General features: G+C 41.3%; 1 protein-coding gene across 3 annotated transcripts in view; it reads left to right on the top strand.

Moving 5' to 3' along the window:
• YPEL1 (yippee like 1) overlaps window positions 1-23,405 on the top strand; it is a 61,420-nt gene that overhangs the window by 5,440 nt on the left and 32,575 nt on the right. The window contains exons 1-2 of one of the 3 annotated variants that reach the window (XM_030582572.1): window positions 13,653-14,396; window positions 20,686-20,968. In XM_030582572.1, coding sequence (XP_030438432.1) covers window positions 20,852-20,968 — 117 coding nt within the window. In that variant the 5' untranslated portion in view covers window positions 13,653-14,396; window positions 20,686-20,851. Of the gene's footprint in view, window positions 1-13,652; window positions 14,522-20,685; window positions 20,969-23,405 lie in introns of those variants that run through there. The other 2 variants (XM_030582571.1, XM_030582573.1) reach the window with 2 other exon arrangements.

Genomic DNA, 23,405 nt, shown 5'->3' with positions numbered 1-23,405 from the left:
CATCCCACTGCTATGATAGTCCAGGCAGTACAGAATCTTTTCTTTTCACATGAAAGGGAGGGGGCTGATTGAAGCTCAGCCCCTAGTTGCTATGATGAGGATGATTACCAGCCGTTCTGTACCATCTACTGGGAATAACCGGCAGTCATTCCTATTTTCACCCAGGCGCCCCTGGCCAGCCTCACCTAAAGCCAGCCAGGAGCACTCACGGGTTGATAAGAAGGACGGTTACCAGTCCTACTGCACCGTCTGCCACCAGGGATGGGAGAGGGGCGGATACTTCTCTTCACTGCTGCAGCATGTGTCTACCAGCAGCATTCAGTAGACCTAGGGTGACACTGAAAGAAGTCAAGAAATGATTTCTTTCCCTTTTCTTTCACGTGGCGGGGGGGGGAGGGAGTAAATTGACGAGCTATTCCCTGAACCACGCCGGACAATGTGTTTGAACCTACAGGCATTGGGAGCTCAGCCAAGAATGCAAATACTTTTCGGAGACTGCTGGGGACTGTGGGATAGCTGGAGTCCTCAGTATCCCCTCCCTTCCTCCCTCCATGAATGTCCATTTGAGTCTCTGGCTTCCCATTACGCTTGTCACGCAGCACTGTGTAGCCTGTAGATTTTTTTTTTTTTCCAAACTCTTTGGCATTTCATCTTCTGTAACGGAGCTTTGATAGAACAGATTTGTCTCCCCATACAGCAATCAGATTCAGTATCTCCCGTACGGTCCGTGCTGGAGCTCTTTTTGGATTTGGGACTGCATTGCTACCCATGCTGATCAGAGCTCCACGCTGGGCAAACAGGAAATGAAAATCAAAATTTCGCGGGGCTTTTCCTGTTTACCTGGCCACTGCATCCAAGCTGAGATTGCTGTCCAGAGCGGTCACAGTGGTGCACTGTGGGATACCGCCTGGAGACCAATACTGTCAATTTGCGGCCACACTAACCCTAATCCGATATGGTAATACCGATTTTAGCGCTACTCCTCTCATCGGGGAGGAGTACAGGAGCCCTTTATATCGATATAAAGGGCCTCGTAGTGTGGATGGGTACAACGTTAAATCGGCTTAACGCTGCTAAAATCGGTTTAAACGCGTAGTGTAGACCAGGCCTGAGTTTTCAAATTCAGAAGCAGAAGGGCAAGAGGAGGAGAGAAAAGAAAAGGGCTGATAATTAGGAAGGTTTGGTCAGTCTTAGAATCAGGTGGGTCAGTATAAATGGGAGAGAACAGTAAAGAATCTGGTAGCAGTCTCAGATGACAACAGTTAGCAGAAATTATTGCCAGTGTCAAAGTCAGAGAGATATCTCAGGGCACCGGAACAGAGAAGAGTTGCTGTGGACCCTTCAGATGACAAAATGTAATTTTAAAAACCTGCCATTTGTGGACTGCCTGAGTATCAAGTCACATTTCTACTATTCAGTGTCTAGACTGCTACAGAGTGCTTATATGTTTTCCTGTTATGCTTTCCCATCTAGAAGTTGGCTTAAGACAGTCATACTTAACTCAGAGTAATTGCACAAAGATCCTATTTCTGTCTGTTCCTGCCAAAAGGAGGATAGGGAATGAGGAACTGGCAGAACATTCCACTTGCTAGCACCATCTCTGGCCATGCCACACCAAGGGGGAAATGATTATCATTACTATTATTATTTTTAACATTGTAGTTTTATCTTGATGTAACTGGTCAAGGTGAACCCATCACGATAAAACTACAATGTACCTTGTCTGCACTAGTGAATACATTGTAAAATCCTATCCTGCGTTAGCTATCTCTTTGTAAAAATACCTTTCGTCTCTCTTTCCTGGTATAGAAATTGTTTACAGCTTTGCTAAGGAAACTCATGCATAAGCTAGCTGCATGAAGTAAATAAACTACCTTCCTGATAGGAAATCCACATGACCTGTTGGACATTCATGGCAGCTCATTACTCATCAACTGGTTTAAAAAGCCAACGCTGCTTTTGATGCCTACAGATGGTGGATGAGCTTTTGACTGGTGTACTACACCAGGTGTAGGCATATCTAGTAAGAAAGACTTTTTTTGATCGCCAGCCAAATATCTGTTGTTTTTTTCTTTTCCCCTTATCAAATTCTCAGTAGCAGTAGCCAGCATCAAAGTATTGGTGAATTTAGGAACAGACAAGTCACAGCTTGTACACGTTTCACAGAGCTGGGAATGTATTCATTCCCTTTTTACATGTAATCTTACTGCATAACTGGTAACACTCTTAGGAAAAAGAATCGCTAAACAACTTCTCTGAGGGTGGCTATATCTTTCCAATACAGTTTGTTCCTAATATTATTCAATTAGAAGCCATGTGAACACATTTTATTTAAAATAAATACTGCCTGTGGGGTAGGTAGACTAAAGGAAAATAAATTTACTTAAACATTAGTGTCCTTCCAGATCTAACCTTTAATGTTTATGCAGCCAAAAAGGACCTTGTGCATGTTTCATATATGACGTCAATAGACAGCATAACAATTCTTTAAAAACCTTGCATGGCTTCTCTGACTTGAAAGATATGCTTGACCCAGGGGAGGCAACTCAATCTCTCCAAGATTTCATTTTCATCTCCATTAACTTCTCCTTCACAATGCGCTCTGTCGTCTCTCCAATCCTTTAACTTTGGAGGTCTATTTGCTCAGACGTAAAGGCAGGGAGATGAAAATATTAAACTCTTACAGTATGAGTCTGATGTAAAATACCTCAATGTTTCCTCCTGGCCAGAACAGGAAGTAGGGAAAGGTTACAAGTGTTTAATTCTAGATTTTAAAATGACCAAGAAACACCCCTTTTTCTGTATAACTATTGCACAAAGCTTGACTCCCCCGCCTGTTGCTCTGTATACCAGATATCTACCTGTGCACATATACTTAAGACATGTTTATACAAGACACATGTCAACAGAAAATGAATACCAGTTTTGTTCCTTCTCTCTCAAACTACAGGCCTAACTCTTTTTTAGCAAGGAATGGCAGGCTAACAATCGCCAGGGTCTGGCTATAGCTGGAGAAATAGAAGAGGAAGTGTAATATTGACTATATAATGTGCATGTGTCTATTGAGTTTTTTCTCTTGTTTTTTTCCTTTTGAACTCAAGTGCTTGGTTTCTGATTTATTATTATTAAACACATTGTCAGTTTTAATACAGTGCATGCTGTAATCTGCTTATGTGCGTTAAATATCATGGTCCTGCTAAGGCCCAATTAGTGTGCATGTGTTGTTGCTCTAGTTAATTGCATGTTGTCACTCAGTTAATTGCACAGTACATTGAGGTACAAATATTCTTCTGTACAGTGAAATCACACTCTATAAGGGAATAATTGGAAAACTAGTGAGATTTTGTCCATTCTTGTCACAGTGAAGGGAGTCCTAATTCTTGCAGTGTCAGGGTTAGCTCATCATGGGGTTACAGGAAAAAAAAAATCCTTCCTCATTCTGAAGTTACACAGCCACTCTCAGGGCTTCAAAGCAACACTGCAGCTGGGAACATTATCCTCAAGTTCTGCATGAAGTCAGCTACACCTCCAGGCATGAGGGCACACAACCATTGCAAGAGAAATTCCCTGAACTGCACAACTTGGGCTCTAGCTCTGACATATTAACCAAATCTGCACCTTTCAGTTAGTCTGACTCCTTTTTTTTTTTATGAGAGAGGACCTCTATTTTAAGCACAAATTTGCTCCAATTCCAATGTTGTACTAACCCACTTTCAAAAACAAAATATTTACTTCTGAATTCTGAAATTAAGACTGCAGAAAATGTGTTAAAAATGCTTAGCATTTACACACTACTTTCCATCTTTAATGTGCTATTGAAAAAAACAAACCTAATTCATCTTCACAACAATCCTGTATTTGGTAGATAAATATTTTTATTATTTTATGGAAGGGGAAACCCAGGCAGAGAATGTGAGTGATTTGCCTACGGATAGTCAGGATTAGAACTGCAGAGTTTCTAACTCTCAGTCCTATGTTCAGACTAGATCTTGTGGTAAATCTATAATGCTGATTAAGATTGAAAAACTTGTCAACTCTTAATTATTGCTTTGACAATTATTTTTGTTCCTCTGTCTTATTTGCTAGCATTCTGAAGTGTAGCAGAACATTTAAACTTACTGCACTATGATAACTTTAGGCCTTTACCTTTATTATGACTTACATTTTTATCCTAGCTTTTTGTCTTCTATGAAAGTGAATCCTATAGTACACGTGTGTTTTAATCATACAAGGTTATGGGATACATTTGATACAAGCTGAGTCCCGTCATAGCTTCTCTTCTAGGAAAACAATTGCTGAAAGCTTTCTTTTGTAAGTAATATCTGAATTATTCCTTTGTCTCTCGAAAGAATGTCTGGAGTGCCAATGTCAACCAACAGGGAGGGCAGAAACATGATCAGCTACAGGGCTTCCCCAATTCTTCTGCTCAGCTACCCAGCTGCTTGTGGCTTTTGCAGCTGTCCCTGGTTTTGAGGACAATTAGCTCTTTATGGATCCATTTATCTCATTCTTTCCAAAGATCAGATACTAAAAGAGGCAAGTGCCCACACCTCGCAGATGAACTCTAGGACCTAAAGCTATCACCTGTCCTAATGATAGTACCCTCTCATTAATGTATTTAGATAAAAAAGACACAGGGAGACAATTATTGCTGATATATAGGTTTGTTTGTTTTAAAGAGAGGCAACCACAATGTGTGTCACAGTTCAGGGTAACTGTACCTGGATTCCTCCTCTGATTCTTCAAGGGCACCTACTCTTGATTCCTGGCTCTTTAGCCATTACTGCTTTTGGGCAGAAACCACTGTCTCTCTCCTTCTTTACTAGGGGTCTTCCAGGCTGCACAGTTCCTTGCCTACACAGTGATATCCTCAGCAAACCAAATAACCTAAAAGGCAAGCACCTGCACTTTGGTTTCTCTCCAGAGGCTATGAATAGCATAAATATCCCATAGTTAAAAATTAGCACCTCGTTCTTAATAAGCAAGCACATTTATTCTTAAGGTGAAAGTACTGTAGAGAAAACATATTAAAAACATTCAAAGAACCTGTGTGCATGTTAAAAATCTTACCAGAAGTCACGCCACCTCCAACCATGGGCTCTGGTAGATGTCAGTCCTTCAAAACCCACAAATGGATTTTTACCAAGTTTACAACTATCTCATATTCAGAACCAGAATAAACATGAATAGTTCAGTCTTTCCTTTATACAGCCTGGGTCTTTGATCTTAGCCTTGTGATCAGCAGACAAAGGCCAATTCCACAGGGTATAGTTTCAAAAGGCTAGGTTTTCATTCATCACCCCCTAGACATTTCCCACAAAAGCCACCTAACACTTTTTGGGCTCGTCTACACAACCACACAGGGTCGATCTAAGATATGCAACTTCAGTTACGTGAATAGCGTAGCGGAAGTCAATGTAGTTAGATCTACTTACTGCGGTGTCTTCACTGCGATAAGTTGACAGCTGACTCTCTCCCGTCAACTCCGCTTGTGCTCCTCATTCTGGTGGAGTACTAGAGTTGACAGGAAAGCACTCAGTGGTCGATTTATTGCATCTTTACTAGACACAATAAATCGACCCCCACTGGATCGATCGCTGCCTGCTGATCTGCTCAGTAGTGTAGACAAGCCCTTAGTTCCAAAAGTCCATTCTTAGCTGCCACATTGTTCAGTATAGTCCTCTGAACCCCCCAGGTCTCTCATCTGTCACATCGTCCCCCCCCCTTGGAGGTTACATACAATGCCAGCCCACAATAATATATAAACTATTCATTTAATACAATGGACCCCAAAGATACTTAAATTTAATTCACCAAGGTCTCCCAAAGATATTGCAGGAAGCTGTCATATCCCATTGTAAATAACAAACATTCAGCTCTAATAAGTTGTTGCCATTATCAGTCAGTGCAATGTCTAGATTTTTCTAGTTAAACCAGACATTTAAGTGCTACAAAAACAAATCCAAGAGCCAAATTAGTTGATGTATGGAAGAAATTATAGCTAACAAGCCTTTAAGCTGTCAACACATCTCTTTGTACAGGGCTGGTTAACTCTGGTGAACTTCTTTGCTTTAGGTGGGACGTTTTCCTTTGCCAAAATTATTTTACGTTTGCATGTATTTGTCAATTTGAATATCAAGAAAGTACAGTTTAAAATATGTTCTTGGTACTTTCATAGCCTCAGAGATAAAAGTAAAGTTACCAAATAGTCACTTCATTGCAATGACAAGCAAAATATTCAGTCCACATTCAGCAGCATTTTAGTATATATATAGTGTGTATAAGGGCAGATGTGTATGTGTGCCCATTTAAAAGTAACCTTACAACATTCATTTGCTAATTTTATAGCCAGCATATGAATTTCTCTGCAAATATCTCACTACTCCATTTCAGGATAACAATGAGAACCCATCATATTTTCAGGACAAATTAGAATGACATTTATTGTTGCATTATGTTCTAAAAAGCTCTTGCCCTTTTTTACATATTCCCCATATGTAATGGCACCATTATGTTTGGGGTATGTAAATTCTTCACTCAGTATTATACAGTGCATTTTAAGATTTCTTCCTGATACACCAAACTGAGGAAGAACTTGTTAAAAAATCATTGCTATCTAACATGCTAAAATGTTGATCTACTGAGTCACCCTTAACATTATTTTACACACATTTCCAACTGAATAAAATGTGAGAGATGGCATTTCAATGCATGTTATCATTTATCTGCTTCAAGGGAGAATAAACAGCTTTACAATGAATGTACAAAGCCATGTTCTCTTTGGGATGTAATAAACAGTTTGATAACTCATTAGCTTCCTTCCCTACATGACCACTACCACTGTGAAGAAACGATTGGTCTTGTTCCCCTTTGTTTTGCACACTCACTTTAGAAACAAACACTATGCATGTAGCTTGTTGTGCACTGACTCCCCTCCTATTGCTTTCTCAAGGGTCTAGTGTATACTCTGTTTTTGTTGAAGTACTCCATGAACAATATGAGCTAGTGAGATTATGGCATCATAAATCTGAGCAAGTGAGCATAGGATTTTTTAGGCAGATGCTTTAATATCTATTTAACACTAATTATTGACTAACATTTGGAGAAAAGTTCTTTGTTAAAAATTCAAACAAACTCTCCCTTCTTTTTCAACAGTGGGCTAAGAAAGCTCTTCCTCCAATTCATTGGTCTGCCAAAGAGTTCTCTGCCCAAAACAAGGTAGACAATTTTATATTTGTAAAGTTAAAAAAAAAAAGTAGAACTTTTAAAAATCCCAATATTTTTGAGCCTTTTTCATATATCATAAAGAAGCAACAGAGGGTACAAGCCCAATTCTCTTCCCCTGGTATGCCACCTTTAAACTTCCTTTGCATACCTCCTCCTCACCACACTCTTTTTATTATGATTCTTGTTTATAGAAGGGCTTTTTAGGTTTTTGGCTATAAATCACAAACCAGTGCTATTTCTGAAGCGTTATCAGCACTGCAGTGTAATGACTGTATGGCATCTCTCCAAGTCCTGAACCCACTGAATTCCAAGGCTGGAAACCACACCCTACTGCTCTGATTAGAGTCCTGTAAAAATAAGAGACCCTCCTTCTCTAAATTCACCTTTAATAAGTTCTCTCACAATGCACAGTCCATGATAAATATAGAGGCAAGAGCTGCCACACTCTAGAAATCAATATTTGTCATTAAAACGCTGAATATTATAATAGCAAAGATAATAGGTGGCTGTGGTATAACTAGAGCATTACCAGGGGAGTTTATTGTTTTTGTTTTTTTGACAGTAGCACCTACTGTCTCCACTCAAGATCAGGGTCCCATTATGCGAGGCATAGTACAAAAACATAGTAAGAGACAGACGTTGTCCTAAAGCACTCATACTCTAACTAGTATAGAATTCAATACTACTTAGTTTGGTCTCTTCCCTGTTTTCCATTTATTCAGACTATTTCCTGTCCATTGCCAAAGTCTCATTAGAAAATCCACAGTATTTTCAACCAAGTAATGTATCAGTACAGAAATGCAGGTCCATTCGGATAAGCCTTAATCTACCATTGAAGGGAAAAACTGAGTGCATCTTTGACCTGTCCACATCTTAAAACAAAGGGGAATGGATGGGTATCCACCAGGGGAGCATGTCTATGTGTTACTAGGGAAACAAACAGCAAAAATAAAGGAACCCTCAGTGTCCTTGTCATTTAGATTTTTTTCAACTGGAAACAGGGCCTGCATTAAAATGATGAAGACATTGTTCTGCCTTCTGGACTGTGTGCTGTCCTCATTGGATGACAGGCGTATCATTCTCCCCATCATGTTGTCTCTCATAAGGAGAGCCACCCAGTTATGTATTCAGAGGAGAACCATTGATATTTTCTAATCCTTGAGCAGTGTGCAACACACCCATCTTCTAAAGAACTCTAACGACCTCAAGCTGTGGTAATGGCAAATGTCTCATATTAAGCAGGGTCGAAGCTAATAAGTATTTTTAAACACCTGTAAAGAGTTGGATTTAAACTGAATGCATGGTGGAGAGTAGGGATACAAAGGAACTTTAAAGGTGACCTGCAAAGGGAAGAAATTAGGCTTGTTCCCGCTTTTGCTTTTTTATGCTATATAAAAAGGGCTTAGGAGTTAGTGGTGATTCAGTAAGTGTTATTCGTCCCTGTGAGTCAGTATTGGAAACATGCATCAGCTGGATATTAGGAGTTATAATGTTGCAGTTGTTGTATTTCAAATGAGATGCAAAATGAGGACACTATGTACTTGTTGTCAATGAAAAGTACTATGTAAGTGCTAGATTATTATCATTCTAACTCAAGTATGTGTGAAATATTGTGCCTTGTCCTTAAATTATGGCCAGTGATCCTCTACAGTCAAAGTCAATGGGAGCTAGGCTGCTCCTTTCAATGAGAATAGGATTAAGCCATGTGTGAATTAGTTGTTCTCCCATCCGGATCATGACAATTACATGTAGAGATGGAGACAAGAAATTCATTGCAATTGGTATTTTTTCTGGGGGAAGTGTCTTCCACCTCCTGATGGAACTCAACAAACAAACCCTCAATACTTAGCATTAGAACTATTGATCAGTGTTGTACTTACTTCCTGCATAATCTTCGACAAGTCACTTGCTATCTCTTGGTTTTCCAGTCTGCAACATTCTTACCTCACAGAGAAGTGTTTAAAGAATTAATAACTCAAGACTGCTACAATGCTTTGAATAGGTAAAGCACAACATAAGTGTTAAGTAATATTAATAGGCAAAGAGGTTGCTGCTGAGTAATGTCAGAGGTGAGTAATGTCAGTATGGTCTGGTATGGCGTACCGGCAAGAGCCAGTACGCTGTGCTGGACCGCACTGGCTGCTGCGGCGGGGATTTCAAGAGCTCTGGGCTCCCCGCAGAGTCCTTTAAATCTCGCCCGCAGCTTGGCACCTGGGCTGTGGCCGGGAGTTAAAGGGCTTGGAGCTCCTGTGGCTGTGGAGAGCCCCGAGCCCTTTAAATCCCCCCTGCAGCTCCGGTGGCTGGGCTGGCACTGAGATTTAAAGGGTCCAGACCTCCGCGGTGGCCGGAGCCCTGGGCCCTTTAATTTGCCCCTGAGCCCCAGGGGCTCCCAACCACCTCTGCAGCTGGGAGCCCCGGGTTGATTTAAAGGCCCTGGGGCTCCCAGCCACAGCCGATGCCCCAGGGCCTTTAAATGTCAAGAGGCCATGCCTCTTCCAGATGAGGCCACACACCCCTCAGGACTCTGGCAGTACCGATGAGTCCTGTAAGTTACTTTCACCCCTGAGTAATGTGTATGTACGGAGTACACAAGGAGGGATATTTTTTCACTCAACAGGATGTTTTGGCCAAATGTTGGAATATAAACTTTCCACGGCAGTTGGCTTTGGGTAGTTAAGAGTAGCAGTTGAGTTTCAGTGGATGAACACAGATCAGCCATACTCTATCACAGCAGTGGTCCATCTCATCCAATATCTTGAGGTTACTAAGACAACTAGAAAATCTATTAAATCTATCTGGCCGACAGGGGCCGGTATCAGATATGTCAGAGTAAAGTGCAAGAAACACAAAGTGGACCATTTACAATAACCATCCCATGGGGGTAAATTTCTTTCTACTGTTTCAATTAGACCTAAAGCATGAGGATTTATACCTTACGATTTTTATTCTCCATATTCTCCATTTTTTAAAAATCCTGCTACATTCTGGCTAATGGTATCTAGAGGCAATAAGTTATCTGGGTTAATTATGCGTTGTGTAAAAAAGTATTTCCTTTTATCTCTTAAATTTTCTGCCTTTAAATTAATCAACTGTCTTCTTGTTCTTATTAAAGAGCCACATTGAAATTACCATCTTTGTCCTATTCATTATTTATATACCTCTATTTTATCTTGTTACCTTTCTCCTCTCACAACTGGATTAGGGTTCTTGGTTTGGGGCACTGTGGCAGAGGATAGACATCAAAATGCTTAAATAAAAAGTAGCCATCTGTGCCCTGTCAACACTAGCACTTGCACCATTGCTACTAATGATGGAGCTGAAGTTACTGTATCAAGAGTGGGAAATGTTTGGGGGAAAAAATCTACTGTAGAGGCCCCATAAACGTTTAGAAAGGGCTGTTTCCTAGTGTTTTTCTCAACTTTTTATCATGGAATTTTCATTGTACTTACAACTAGCGAAGAATAACACATCAGCACTGAGGAGATGGAAATATACAAACAGGAAAAATGCACACTGTAGTTTTCTGGATATTGGAATGTAGAACTATGACTAACCACAACTCACATGATTTGATTACAACCCATCATCTCAAGTACAACTATAAAAGTGAACTCTATTATTCTAATTAGTAAACTCTGCTGCCCCCTTTACCTCCCACTGAAGTCTGTAGGAGGTCCTAAGAAACAAATGAGTCAATATTGGTAGGAATAAATGAAGTGAGGGGGCAAATACTATTGTGAAGTATTTATGTAACATAGGTTGGGACTCAGGGTTAAAGCCATAAACAGCAGAATGAGGGATTCTGGTCAGTCTTAGCTTGTTATGTGAAGCACTCCTCCTTGCTCCTTCTGGTCTGAGTACACTCCTGCTGGCCTGAGGAGTTTAGAATGCAGAACCAATGCAAACGAGGCTTGGTATTTATTTTGTCTCTTGAAAAAGAGGATCAAAGGCAAAATTAAATAATGATAAAAATCATACCTACCTCTTTTAGAGCACTTTCCAGCTCTAGATGCCAAAGCACTTTACAAAGAGGATCACCATCCCCATTTTTACAGATAGAGACACTAAGGCACAAAGAAGCAACATGATCTGTCCGTGATCAGGGATCAGGTCAGTGGCAGAGCCAGGAAAATAGAACCTAGGTCTCCTGAAGTTCCAGTCCACTGCCCTGTCTGCTAGACCCAGCTGCTCTAGAAGTTAGTAGACTCTGGACACCTCCGATTTACATAGTATTTATTTTTAACTGTGTAATGAATGATTGTTTTTCAGAAACAAAACTGTCACTGACATAGTCAACCACAGTCACTTGTTCACTGGCAATGAACTACAGCTAAAAATAATTTTTCAGAAAATATCAGCTTGACCCATTCTACTTTTCTTGGATGTTTTGCAAGACATTTCCTAAGGAAGAATTTCTCTACAGTACTAAATGGCTATATGCTCCTCTCTCCCAATAATTTCTCATCTCTTCATAGACAACAGGTGAGGGAAATAAGAACCCTCAAAGAGCAGAGAAACAAGAAAAGAAAAGATGTAGCAACTGTATATAATTATACAGCAATAGGTTTAAACTTTCAAAATAGTATAAGGAATTTTAGACAAATCTTCCATTAAAATTAATGGAAGATGTGTATCTAAATCCCTCAGACTGCTTTGGAGAAAAAAAAATCAACCGTAAATCAATGTTTTTTCTTTCCTATGTCATATGCTGTATTAAACTTCTGTCTTCTCATCCATTTTTCTCGCTGTAAAATGTTTTAATTAGCATCATAATTATTGTGGCTATTTTAGAATTAGGACTACTGATTATCTTGCCTTTTTCTTATCTCTAGATGTCTATTGAAATGTAATCGTTTTCCTTTGTCTCTTTTGAACAACAGTGTGTACTAATCAGAAACAGAAACAGGCAGGAAAAGGAAGGACTTTAAAAAACTCCTGCCTGTGAGAAACCGTGCAGGTGTTAGCTGGTGTGAGGTGGAGCTGCTCGCAGAAACGATGATTTAGGGGTCAGGCCATGGCAGGCACCAAGGGAGATGAGAAATGAAGGGGACTAAGATCCCTTTTACTTTTCACTAGTAGTGGCAGAATGTTACTATCCCCAAGGAGCTCCGCTTTAGTCTTATCCCCAACGTACCCCTCATCGTATTGACTGGAGGTTTTAACAAGGGTTAAAGGGGAGCGGGGGAGTGTTTTTAGGGTTTCTGGAAATAATTAGTATTGTAGGGAGTCGGGGAGAGGCTCCCAGTGGATGAGTCTCCGCTTGGCAGGGGGCCCTGTTGTGCAGCTCTTGTGTCCTCCCTCTTTCACTGATCCCCCTTCTCTCTCGGGCTCTCCTGCGCGCTCCGCTGCTGTGGGCTGCGGTCATTGGTCCTGGTCGCCGTCGTCCCTCTGGCGAGCCGAGCCTGATACCACCGGCCCTTTGTGCGAGCTCCCTGTGCAGACGGGGGGTTGTGGCTGTTCCGTTCTCCTTGCGCCCGTGCCGAGCCGCGCTCAGTGGCAATGGCCCGGGGCCCTAGGCTCTGTCTGCCCCGAGTCCCAGCCCGGCCCTTGCAGGCAGCGCTTGCGGCCGCAGCGTGTCTCCGCGCGCACCTCCAACCCCGCCGCCGCTCCATGAATGAAGTGAGTCAGGCCGCAGCTGCCGGCCGCACAGCAACGCCAGCTGGGGTGGAACCCATGTAGCGAGGCGGGGTCACCGTGCAGGGCTCGCGATCGCCGAAGATCACCGCACGCGCCGCCTATTATTTATAATCCCTGTCTCCCGACCAGACCGCGCGCACGCAGCAGCCTCGCTCTGGCGCGAGGCCTCTATTCCCATTGGACACCCACAGCGTTCCACTTCTTCGCAGGCAGGGAACTAAGGACGCAAACGACTAGACCACGCGCTCCCTTGTCTCGCGCTCTTCCCCCAACAAAAGAGGAGGGGGGGGTGTTTGGCGTCGCGCGCTTTCCCAGGGGTTGACTGGTGGAGCGCGCCGGCTCTCACGCTCTCCCCCTACGGGCCCACGCGCGCGCGTTCTGATTGGCCGCAGCCAACGTTCTCCGGAGACGGTTTAACTGCAGCAGCGAGGTTCGGGGAGAGGAAAACAAAACAAAGGAGCGTAGCGGCGCGGACGCCGGCATGCCTCGGCCACCTCTCAGTCCCGAGGGGAGGAGACGCGGGCCCGGCCCCCGGCTCCCCTGATGACCCTGGGCGCTGCAGCCGCCGCGGGGAAGACGCCCCTGAGCCTGGGGAGGGGGAAGGAGCCCCCGGGCGCACGCAGAGCCGCCACCTGAGCGAGGCATGAGGGGCCACTGCCACTAGACCGTCCCCTCGCCCCAGCTAGCCGCGACGGAGGCTGCTCCTTCCCCGTGCCAAGCCAGCGCCCCACGGAGGGAGGGAGGGAAGGGGGGGTCCGGCCTGGGCAGCGGAGCCGCCGGTGAGTACTCAGCCCGCGTAGCGATCCAGGCAACCGCTCCCCCAGCCCGAGGGACCCTCCCCCGCTTGGCCACCGCCGCCCCCGTCGGTAGCCAGCCGTGGCGTTTCCTGCCCGCTCCTCAAGGACCCGGCGGCGGCTTTCGGTGTCGGCGAGGCGGGAAGCCGAGGCTACTTCCCTGGCTTGGCCCGGCGGGCTCGGGCTCTATTTATAGCGCCTGGAAGTGACAGCCGCGCGGCTGCAGCCGCCGTGTTACCGGGCGGATTGTGAGGCTTTGCATTGCTGACCAGAGGGCGGGTAGCCCCTTCCTAGCGGGCTGATCCGCCACCTCTTCGCCTCCCCCTGGCCCGGCTGGAGCGGGCTACCTCGGCCAAACCCCGCTGGCAGGCGCCTGCCAGCCGCGGGGCTTTGTTTGCGAACAGTGGGGACGCTTCGAGCCCTTTCCGAGGTCCTGTGGTGCGAGCCGCGGCGCACAGAGGCTGTGGGGATCGCTGCTGGGGCCGGAGGTCACTTGGCCGGGCTGCCGAGCCCTGACGGGTTAGGCCCCCCCCCCCCCGCCTTACAGGCAGAGCCGTGAAATCTGCCCCCTCCCCCAGCGGCTGCTGCATAAGAGTGCCCAGGGCTGAGGCGCGGGCAGGCTGGAGGGACCGGTCTCTGGGTAGCAGGGAGAGCAGAGTTTCTCTGTGAAAAGTTACATTGTCCTGTAAGCCTCCTCGGAGATACTGTTGCAAACGAAAAGCGGCACCGTTTACGGAGGTAACTTTGCGCGCTGATACTGAGGATGAAAACTCATTTGCAAAACGAGCTTGAAATGGGAACAGACGAATACTCGCTTACTATTTAAAACTTTCCGGTAGGGAAATCAAGATCGATCTGTGGAGGTAACTTTCAGCTTAATTGTGTTTATTTTAATTTACCTATACGCTGGCTACTAAAAATCAGGAATGAGATTTAATAGTTGTCGATATGATATATTGCAGAGTGTTTGCTTGAGCTGGAAACATGGAACCGTATCTGATTAAATTGACTTTCCTGCATTTATTTTTTTTTAAAAGAAAGTGTAATCGAATCTTAGTTTATGAACAGTGTATGTGTATTTAAAACAAAAAACCCTGTCGGCTTGTTGGTGCCAGACAAAACATTAATTTCCCCTATTTTTTATTGAATGGGTTAGGAGAGAGGCCCCTTAAATAGTCAGGAGCCTTGAGTTAACTATTTTTCTGCTTTATTTTATTTTTGTCATTACAATTCCGGGTGTGACTCGAGTTGATTTTACTAAGAGTGGTGGGAAAACTGCCTAGATAGTCATTCAACTGAATTAACTACTAAGTTGTCAAGAAACCGATTTTTTTTGGTTGACTTAGATATATCTAACTTAGCTATGAATTTCTGAAAGACTGGGAATTTTAGTCTGTAAGTGTCTTGTTGCTGATGTAGGGGCCAAACTTAAATACATTTCAAATCAAGCATGAAAGAGAAGTCAATGGTTTTATAAGCAACTCTATAAGGTAACCTCTCCAAAAAATAAGCTGTTAGGAATAATAATGAGAAATGCTATGAAGATGGCATATTTATTAAATGTTAAAAGCTTTGAATAACTAGCTATAGGTCAGCTGCTAACCTTGTTAAACAAGATTGACTAAAATGTTTAGTTACCTAGATCTGAAATTCCAGTACTAATGTCCGTTACCTGGTGGATAATAGTACTGTCCTGACTGCATCTCCTTTAACATGCTTCCTCTCACTGTTTGTTTACACATCCGGGAGCATGGTTGGGGACTGCCCACTTCATTAGGATTGGCTGATACTTGGCTACCAAATTTGGACATCCCATTCAGTGATGTCATGCTGCTAGATGGCAGCAGAACTGAAATTACATGATGAAATATATGAATTGTAAATTCAGATTTAAATGCTAAATTTCTTCAAGAAATTAACATGTTTTAAGAATTGTAAACGTTGTCAGCCTCCAATAACAGAGGGATCGAGAAGCAGCATCAGTAGAATGTAAATACCAAGGTTAAACTGAATTATCTTTAATCAAAGTGATATATGCCATCATGTTTGGAAACTGTTGAGATTGTTTGACTCCTAGATTTGTCATGGTGTTTGTGTGTGCTGATCAACACCAAGCATAGTTTATTCATGGTATCTAAGAGTTGTAACTTTTGACACTACCAGGATTCTATCACTACTTTTGATACAACCAGGAGGAACGTAAAATGCTGAATAGCTTTGATCCTGATGAATTCTGTAAATACACCTCTACCCCAATATTATGCTGTCCTTGGGAGCAAAAAAATCTTACCGTGTTATAGGTGAAACCGTGTTATATCGAACTTGTTTGATCCGCCAGAGTGCGCAGTCCCTCCCCTCCCGCCCCCTGAGCGCTGCTTTACCGCGTTATATTCGAATTCGTGTTATATCGGGGTAGAGGTGTATAATTATCAGTAACCTAGAACAAGCAACTAACTTTTGAAGTATCTTTAAGGCTAGTACTTCCTGAGTCATATATGTAGTAGTTTAAAAGATTGTTAGACTGTACATATTTGCGGACTTATTTTCTTGTATTATGCTTGTGGTTATTCTGTAATCTCTTGCTTTCCAATCAAGAAAAAAGGTTAAGTACTCCAATATGTTCTTAGATTATTTGCTTGTTTTGGGACTGGGGGCTGTGTTTTCTAATTTTCATAATGTCATGGATACAATTTTATATTTTCTCATTATTTAGTGGCTTTTTTCTTTTTGACAGCAGTGAAATAGAGTGTGTTGAGTTATTTCAACAGGGAAAAAATATGCTGAAGTCATGTGGTTCCTGCATCTTGGCATCAGAGAAACAATTTCTATTTTAACTAGCAAGTAAAAGGTTTTTCTCTGAGGGTTATTATTTAATGCTCCATCTTTTCCCAACATGATTTATATTTTGAAAACTAGTGATAGTAAAATTCAGAACTTTCTTAAAGTCAGTCAGCTAATGCTTTCAGGAATATAAATAGTAAGCCTATAATCTAATATTCAGTCCCCTTTTTGACAATAGTTAAAATAGCTTGAGTTGGTAAAGTGCTTTTATGACGAATCTTATAAAAGGAATCTGCCAATTTAAAAAAAATTCATTCCACCTAACATTGAAGTTATGAGCTGTGTATAATTTTTTTAATGAGGAAACCCAAAATAAATCAGAAGCAAATGGTATTCTTTATTAATCACATATTGAATGTGTGCCTTAAGGCCCCAGTCAGGATATGGAGAGCACTGTGTTGTGAATTGTACTAACATTCAAGAAGACCGTTCCTGTCTGGAAGGGCATACAGCCTAAAAGCCACAAGACCAGGATAGTTTACATGCCTTTGTTACTTTGTGTTAGAGTGAGGGAGATTGGGTGAGGAAAATAGATCAACAACACTCTCGAGGGTGGATATGAAGAGGAGGAGAGTATGGTGTTATGGAGAGAGAGAGAAGGATGGCAGGAGAAATAGGGCTGTTAACAGAGGCACAGTGAGGGAGGAGTTGGAAGGAGGAGAAGGCAAACAGCCTGTCAGAAGAGACTGAAAGTGCAGATCTGATGACATCACTGCTGTCCAGTAACTGTGAAAATGCATTGCTGCAGCTCCTGCTTTCTAGAGGCCAGTCTGCAAGTGGCAAGCCTTTCCATCAGAAGTTCCTGCTATTCCTTCCCTAGACCCATATTGCTGGAAGGAAGGGCACATAGAGGCTGGTGTCTTGAATTGCACAGTTTGGAATCTGTGTAAAACTTCTAATTTTTTTACTTCAGAATTCTGGGTAAATTCAGATTTTCAGGGCAACCTGCGGATCATGGTCTTGGCTACATATCTGTGGTGTAAGTAGCAATAATATGCAATTGTCATGGTTCTTGACAATAACTGCAGTTTAGAGACCTGTGGGAAGCCGCTCTGGAAACTGACCCTAGACATGTTTGGTTTTTTTCTTCTTGGCACAGTTATAGGCAGTAGTGCTTGTTATCTGAGGAAGAGAAAATTGCATTGACTTAGTACAGGTTTGGAAGCATGCCTTCCATTTTTTTTTAAAGCAACATATGAAGGACTACTCTATGAGGTGCAAAAAACCTGTGGGGTCTCTCTTCTTGGAGATGAGAATATGGTTTTGCCAAAGGAGGTCTTGGGAATGTTTCAGGGCAACACGTTTTAACTGAAGGGGTAAAAATGTCAAGTCTCTAACAAAAAGTTTCCTTTACTCAGTTTCCATCGCTTGGATTTAAAAGGCATGAAACTAACACTAGAGTTTTAAACAATCTGACTTTAGAGTAGAAGGAATATTTTAAATTGGTTAACTTTCAATCTATTACCTCTTGTAATGTCATTATTACACTAGTTTTTCAGTCATCATCCTAAGAGGCCTGATCAAAGCCCTACAATCTCTGTGTGTGTTTTTTACTTTAGAAACTCAGATCCTGTTTAGTCTTAGAGATCTGGAACCTGGTAAAAAGCCCAGATAGTGATTTTGGATTAGGCCTAAAGTCTCCAAATCTGAGGGGGCAGGGATATGGACAACTTTCAGGGCTTCTTAAGAGGTCAAAGAGAAATAAGAGCGCAGAAGCCCCCTGCCCTCCATTGGCAGGTTACCTTTTAAAAATGAAATCTGCAGAAATTGGCTTGATCCCATCGCCCCTTCCTGGGAAAGTGGATTTTTCAAGCCCTGATGGGTTTTTGAGGGGTGGTTTCTTTCTTTGCATATACATTGCACTTATCCGTAGTAGCTTTCTATAAATATACTTCTAATACTGTCGTTAGATCTTAAAATGCAATGATATTTCAGGATGTCTATGCCAAGAGAATATAATGATGCCATAGCGATGTGCATTGTAATTAATCATGTATTGAAACTGACAGGAGTAGTGGCCTACAATAAAGAATTTTTTGACACAAATCCTTGTCACTGGCAAAGATGGGGAAAGGAAATATAAAAATTTATGACAACTTAATAGGTTTTTAGTAAAACATTTTACATTGGGGTTAGGTCTACAATATTGGTGTTTATCCATGCCTTATTTTTCTAGTTGTATTTCAAATGTACCATCTTGGGCTCTGGATGCATGTTCACTCTAAAATCCATGCATATTAGGCCAACATTCAAAAATTGTGAAATGAGTTACCTGCCAGATCCTTTCCATTCTTCAAACCTCATTTTTCTCCACTCCTGTTCACCCTTAAAAATGCTTGGGGAAAACAGGTAGGCCTTGTTATGAACAGTGGACATGCCCTTATTTGCAACATGTTCCCATTTAAAAAAAAAAATGTAGACATCCCTCTAAGTTTTTTTTGAGGACTGTTTCCTTACAGTTAATTATGTACTATACAAATAGAATTATCTGAAGTCCTTTAATTTTATAAAATATGCACTCATCCTTTTTTTAGTTTGAGGTCAAAATTAAAAAAGAGCTGATGCATGTGGTCTTTGTGCCTCCTGAAGCAGGCATTATATGTTCATATGGTTGTTTCTCAAGACAGTCTGATTTGTGATAATTTACTTATAAATTGCTTCCTTGAAGCAATCAGTGGAATACATGTAATTCAGGAGTGTAAACTTACATTTTGTGGCAATATGAGAAGTAAACCACCTTTCTGCATTTTGAAGTGTTAACACTATTTCAGGTGATGCCTCTTCCAACCGTTGACTAAAGCAGTTGGAAAATAAAATGCAAAGTTATGTAAGGGTCGGTGGGTGGCTTTAAATGGAAAACACATTATCATGGTGGTCTCAAATATGGTTTATGCTTGATATCATTTGTTTCATTGTTTTGTCAAACCAAATTTCATTTAGACCTATACAAAAATAGTTGGAGTTTTAGGTGGTGGTTGATTATTTCTTCCGTACAGCAGCTAGTGATGGGCTGATTAAACTTTTTGTTGCGGTTTTTTTGGTTCATCAACCACAGATGAACAAATCAATTTTAGTTTCCAGCTATACTTAGGCTACTGCTTTGTTGTTAACGGGAAAGAGTAGACTTTTTTTTTTTTTTTTTTTTACTCTCATATTATATAGCTAGTAAACCGTACATGTGCTCTTTATTCTCATTTTTCATAAAACTAATAGAAAAGACCAGAAGTACAGTGAACTATTATATTGGCACTTGCATTTCAATACTTCTGGTATTGATCCATTGTACCAGCCGCATAATGATTGGTGACATAATAGATAATCTTTTGTACAGCATCACTGAATTAGTAGTCTTCATGCTTGAATTGTTCAGTTGCTTTGAGTCACGTAATATATTAAGTAATGTTTTAGTAAACAGATCTGTAGCTTGCAGATGCAAATTTTATTTTCAAGGCAGAAGATGATAGAAAATTGTAGCCTTCATTTTTTTGTATATGTATATAAAATGTCACAGTGTATGTAATACGTTATTTCCTCTAAGGAGATCTGAGGATCAAGAATGTGTACAGCATTTTGAACATAGAAAACAGAATTCTTAATATTTATGTGTAGGTTGTAGAATCTGTTCTCCACTACTGAAATTTGTTAGATATTGAGATTATTTTGGTAGAGTAAGGGGAAAAATGAATGGCTGAAAGAACTGATTAGTCTTGGTGGACAGAAGACTGGTCTAAAAGGCTCTAACTTTGTAGCTGAGGAATAGTCTGATCTCAAAATAGTGCACATTTTTGGTCAGGATTTTATTGTGTGTGTATATATATCACATTTGACTTCAAGTTCAGTGCTTGTGAAATGCCTTGGAAGTTGAAAAAATAGACACAACTCCCCATGCCTGTATGTTCTGGAGTTTAGTTTGGGTTTATGAGTTTAGCAAGTATAGGTTTCCCACACTATTTCCACTTCTTATTTTAGTGTCTACCAAAGTTGTTGAAAAGTTAGTTCAATCTCCATCCCTTTTAGTACTTTGCCTTTCTGCTGAGACTGCTAAACAAAGGTGTCCATTGCGTTAGTGGGTTTTGGAGTTTTTTGAAGCAGAGATGGAGGTTAAAGTTCTGAAATCCAAGAGAATAGTTGAATATATTTATAAGCTATTCCTAGCTTTTAAAAAGTTTTCTCTGTTTACTTGCAGGTTGTGATTGTTTCTCTTGTGGCATCTGTGTGGAAAGTGCCACACACACTACAGAACAACAACGGCTTTTGCTTGCATTTTCCAGTGTTTTTTTTGTCAGCGAGTTCAGCAAAGTTGTAATTCTTCAAGTTCCAGCCCTGAGCTGAGTGAGGAGCCACCAGCAGAGATGGTAAAAATGACAAAATCAAAAACGTTCCAGGCTTACCTGCCAAACTGTCACCGAACCTACAGCTGTATCCACTGCAGAGCCCACCTAGCCAATCATGATGAATTGATTTCCAAGGCAAGTGATTTGTTTAGAGACTTCATGTGGGGTTTTTTAACCAAAATTGTTGTCATTGGGTCAGTACTTCCAATACGTAAGCGGTATAAATCTGATGCATACTTCCAAGTATCTTCCCAAGAGCACCATTCTTGGGTCATAGATGCATTATACTGAGGAATGGATGTTTTCGAGAAACTTTGTGTAAAGCCCCATCTTTGCAACACCCCACGAATAACAGGTAGGTGCTACTTTTGAGATATGCCTGGTATTTACCAGACCAGGACTAGATGTGATAAGTTTGCTAAGGAAGGAAACTGTCTGATGGAAGTATAGAGCTCAGGACTGGGAAATTATTCTTGTTAAATTGATTCAAAAGATTCATCTACTAGAGAGAGGTCACAAAATTAGCTGGTATTACACAATCCAGTGGATCAACATGAAGTCCATCACTACATTATCTAAGCCTGTCCTTCTCTCTCATTAGCATATACCATCTGGTTAATTTGTGGATCTTAAAAAACTGATTACTCTGAGGAATGTTCAAGCTCAATTTTAATTTCATAAAGAAATTCTGAAGCTTTTGAAATGATCTAGCCCTGTCCTTTTATATCGGTTATTGAAAGAAACTAAGACTCCATAATCATGTAGTAAAATTTAATACTGAGGAAAAAATATAAAGTGACAATTGGTGCTTTAAGTCAAATTAGGTTTCTGATGGGGCACCCTGTAAATATTTTCTAAGGAAAAAATTCAATTCAATTTTCAAACTTTGAGTTGTTTTTTTTTAATGGGTGTGTGTTGGGGTTGGGGGAAAGGATGAGACTTTCTCTGCTGAAAGTGTCTCTTCAACAGGTAGAGTGGTTGAGCCAGAGAACATTCTTCTTGGGGCCGTCCCTTATTTCTTCCCATCTTCTCTGTCCCCCGCCATCATCACCCTCTGTTGCTCCTGCCTGCTGGTATCTTTAGCAGCATTGAAGTAAAACTGCTTCCTTGAGGAGTCCCAGGAAGTAAAGAAGCCACTCCTTTTAAGCCACCTTCAGTCTTCCCTAGTCCTGTGCAGAGGCCTGGGGAGTGAAGGAGGTTCCTTGAGCCACACACCCTTTTACCGCCACCTCAACCTTTTGTGCTCCTCAGCTCCATGTACATCTCCTGGGAGGAGATGAAACTTCTGGCTCCAAACACAAATGCCAGTAGTTTTGCTGCAGTATTGCTTGTAGATATCCTCTTGCAGGTCTGCTCTTCTCCTCTTCCATTCCTCCTGTTCCCCCTCCTCCCAAAAAAAGGGGGGTGAGTGATGTGCCATGCTAATGCACAAAGCAGGAAGTATGACTGATCAAATGCAAAAGATCGAAACTGACTATATACAAAGTGCTGTCCAAAGCATACATTTATTAAATTCAGAAAAGATACAAGCTCTTTAGTTCTAGTAATCATAAATATTGCTTTTTTAAAAAACTGTAGGAAAATACAGGCAGAAATGTGACTCAAATTTCTTTTAATCACAAAGAAAAATATTAAGGTAAGAATCACTTTTTCTTCAACAACACTCCAATATAAATTTCAAGAAGGAGACATGACTTCATTATTAAACACACACTGTAAGTAAGTGGAAGGTTAGATTTGAATAATCGAGAGGGGGAATGTTTTCCAGATCTATGGAGTTACTGGGAATTGTATTTCATACTAAACAAATGGAGGAGGAGTATGGCAAACTTTACCAGCAAAGTTCAGAAAGAAAACTAGAACACTGAACTTCTCAAGAAAAAAATGAGATCCACCACATGTGGTTGGTATCTAACTTCTCATCTAATAGACTTTTCTAGGCTAATCTAAATGTGATGCAACAAGCTCTTTAGTTTGACAGTATTAAGGTTTACCATAATTCCCAGACAGGCAGATATGTATACGGATTTTGAAAGAGGTCTTGATAATAAGAATATCTCTTGAATATATGCTCCAGTTGGATCATAGGTTCGTACTACAACTTTAAGTTGTCTAGAAAGGATTAAAAACCTGAGACCTTAAAACTTTGAAGAGGGGGTTATTGAGCATATGGAGATATTTTTTAAAAGATGTAAGTCCTGTGTGTTCAAATAAATTTAGCTTAAGAAATGTCTTCCAACCAGGAAGGATTCGGATATATAATATGAAGTCTCTTGTTTAATACTGGTTTCCTATTCTCCAGTGAAGTTTTCTCTAAACCAAGCTTCCAAACTTTAAAAGTTGGCAGATTGGCAAGCCAGCAAAATCACATTTATGGCCAAGATTCCCTGAACTCTGAGTTTCCTGCCTTTTTCATGTTGTCACAGTCTGTTGGTATATGTTGTGTGTCAAATCTAGAAATGCATTAAATGTGAGGTGTATTTTTGCTTGTAAATAAAAATGTAGTTGATTCTTTGCTGCTTTCTGACATACTGTACTGCTGTAGTTGGGACCTGGGCAATAAAGGCAAATG

Source organism: Gopherus evgoodei, chromosome 13, assembly GCF_007399415.2.
Source record: "Gopherus evgoodei ecotype Sinaloan lineage chromosome 13, rGopEvg1_v1.p, whole genome shotgun sequence".
Taxonomy (NCBI): Eukaryota; Metazoa; Chordata; order Testudines; family Testudinidae; genus Gopherus; species Gopherus evgoodei.
This window is presented reverse-complemented; position numbering and strand designations above follow the sequence as displayed.